Below are 2,087 nucleotides of genomic sequence, written 5' to 3' on the forward strand. Positions count from 1 at the left end.
GTTTGTTTTGGTTTTTTTTTCCTACTAGAAATTCTCTATACAAAGTCATTGCCAATTGATACGGTCATTGATGGCGTAAAGGGCTTCAAATAACCGCGAGGTATAAAAACAAGTTTGCCATCTTGCCCTGAGTGGAAATGGTGAACAGATACAAAAAAAACTGGATCCTAAATAGCGATGGAATATCGTCTGGGACTGATTGAACGGCGTTAAAAAAGAGCCACACATCTGGTTTTTGGGGTTTTTTTTGTGTTTGTGTTGTTTTTTTTTTTAAATACCTGCCGACTTTTACTCGAGTAAAATCATAGAAGTCAGTAGTAGTTATGAAAATACGTTCCTGCCTTTTGGTACTCGTTATGCAAATTGAGTGGCAACTTTGCAGATTGGGTATTTCATGTCATATTTAAATTGAGTGCCAGCACTGAAAAGTATCCATTTCCTTTAGTGTTTTTAAAACTCACGTTTGTCTATATAAATAAAAATCTAAGATATCTTTTTTTTTCTTTTTTAAATTTTAAAAACTAGTGAAGGAAAAGCCACGTTTCTTTTCCTCGCTATTTTTTTAATCAATGCCAACAACATATGCCTCATCCCTCACTTTTTTTTCTTTTTTTGGCAGCTTCTACGTTTTAATCTGGAAAAAAAAAAAATCATACCAAGATAGTCAACAAAATAAAGAAGTCTTTCTGTTAACTATTGTTCCCTAAAAAGAACATCACAAATCAGTTGGAATTTTAAAGTCGCTAGAAGGTAAATGTTTATAACTATTAGAAGGAATTTTCAGATATAAATATATATATAATATATATTCTGCATACAAAAGGCTCCTGGGAGGCTTATTATCACCGAGATGCCATCGTAGAGAAGGAAAGTTTGGAAGGGAACCAACCCAACACTGTAAAGTTCTCTAGAAGGCCTTTAACCTTTCACTTTTAAGCCCTGAGCCACGTATCATGACAATTAAGTTCTGAAAAATAACCGAAATCCAAATTCTGCATGTTCAGTTTCTTTCTGCTAAGAGCAAGGCGGCAAACGCATTTTTAAAACCTGGTTTTTGAGAAGAGTAAGCAGAAACAAAAGTAAAATATATCTTCAGGTTATAAACAGAATTGTATTTTACAATCCACCATCCTCACGAATAATAAGGGCCCACAGCAGTCGCAGCAGAGGGATCTCAGTCTAAAGGTTGTGGGTCTGCGATAGGCATGGTATGAAGAACTTCATCTAGAAGCTGGAGGGCACGGTGCAAGTGGATTTCGATCCAGCACGGTGTCTCTTTGATGCTCTGCCTCGGGTAATCAGGTCCCCAACCTTTTACAAAACTCATCCTGAGTATGCACAAGCGGCGAAGGTCGTCTACGCCGATCCCAGCAGCGGCTGACAGACCTAAACGGGAGAGGTTTCCAGTTAAAAGAGCTTGTCTGTCAACATTTCTCACCTCTTTGGGGCTCTGTCTTCACGTACCATTCCCTCTCACCACCGCCAAAGCCGATCCCTATTTCTAGATCTCTGCTCTAACGAACGCGGCGATTATCTTGCATTTCTTCCTAGTCAATTGGTTGTTTTTTTTCCTCATCCTTCTGCAATCTTGAAAGGCTGTTGAAATCTAAAAGTCCTTCTGATAAAGCAGACACGATGAAACCTAGCGCCTTGTGCGATACGACACACTTTATTTAGGAAATATCATAAAAAAATACTTATTCTCCAGGTTTGCCAAATGCTGTGTTTTCAGAACTCAACCACTGATCACCTGCTGGAAGCTGGGTTAACAAATTACACTGCTTACATCTAATAAAATAAAAAAAGAGGAATACAGCTGGCAAACTTCAAATGACAAGCGTGGCTACGGGAGAAGTTGAATACTTTCCCCCAAAATGCCTTCAGTGATTTATAGGAAAAGCTGGAAGAAGGTATTTGGCAAGATGAGGAATCCAGAGAAGATTGTGGCATAGAAAGCAGCCTGAGATATGTAAGTATTTAGGGATAATTTCAAGGATCTAGAATTTAGCAGCTAAGGAAACTCTAGCACAGAATAACTTTAAAAAAACATAAAGGGGGAGAGAGGAAAGGGGGAGAGAGGAAAGGGG

General features: G+C 38.5%; 1 protein-coding gene across 1 annotated transcript in view; it reads right to left on the reverse strand.

The window, feature by feature from the left end:
• SMAD4 (SMAD family member 4) overlaps nucleotides 1–2,087 on the reverse strand; it is a 37,860-nt gene continuing 35,773 nt past the window's right edge. The window contains exon 12 of the mRNA XM_014960795.1: nucleotides 1–1,386. Coding sequence (XP_014816281.1) covers nucleotides 1,175–1,386 — 212 coding nt within the window. The 3' untranslated portion in view covers nucleotides 1–1,174. The remainder of the gene's footprint in view (nucleotides 1,387–2,087) is intronic.

The sequence above is a fragment of the Calidris pugnax genome, unplaced genomic scaffold (assembly GCF_001431845.1).
Source record: "Calidris pugnax isolate Ruff unplaced genomic scaffold, ASM143184v1 scaffold150, whole genome shotgun sequence".
NCBI classification, from domain to species: domain Eukaryota; kingdom Metazoa; phylum Chordata; class Aves; order Charadriiformes; family Scolopacidae; genus Calidris; species Calidris pugnax.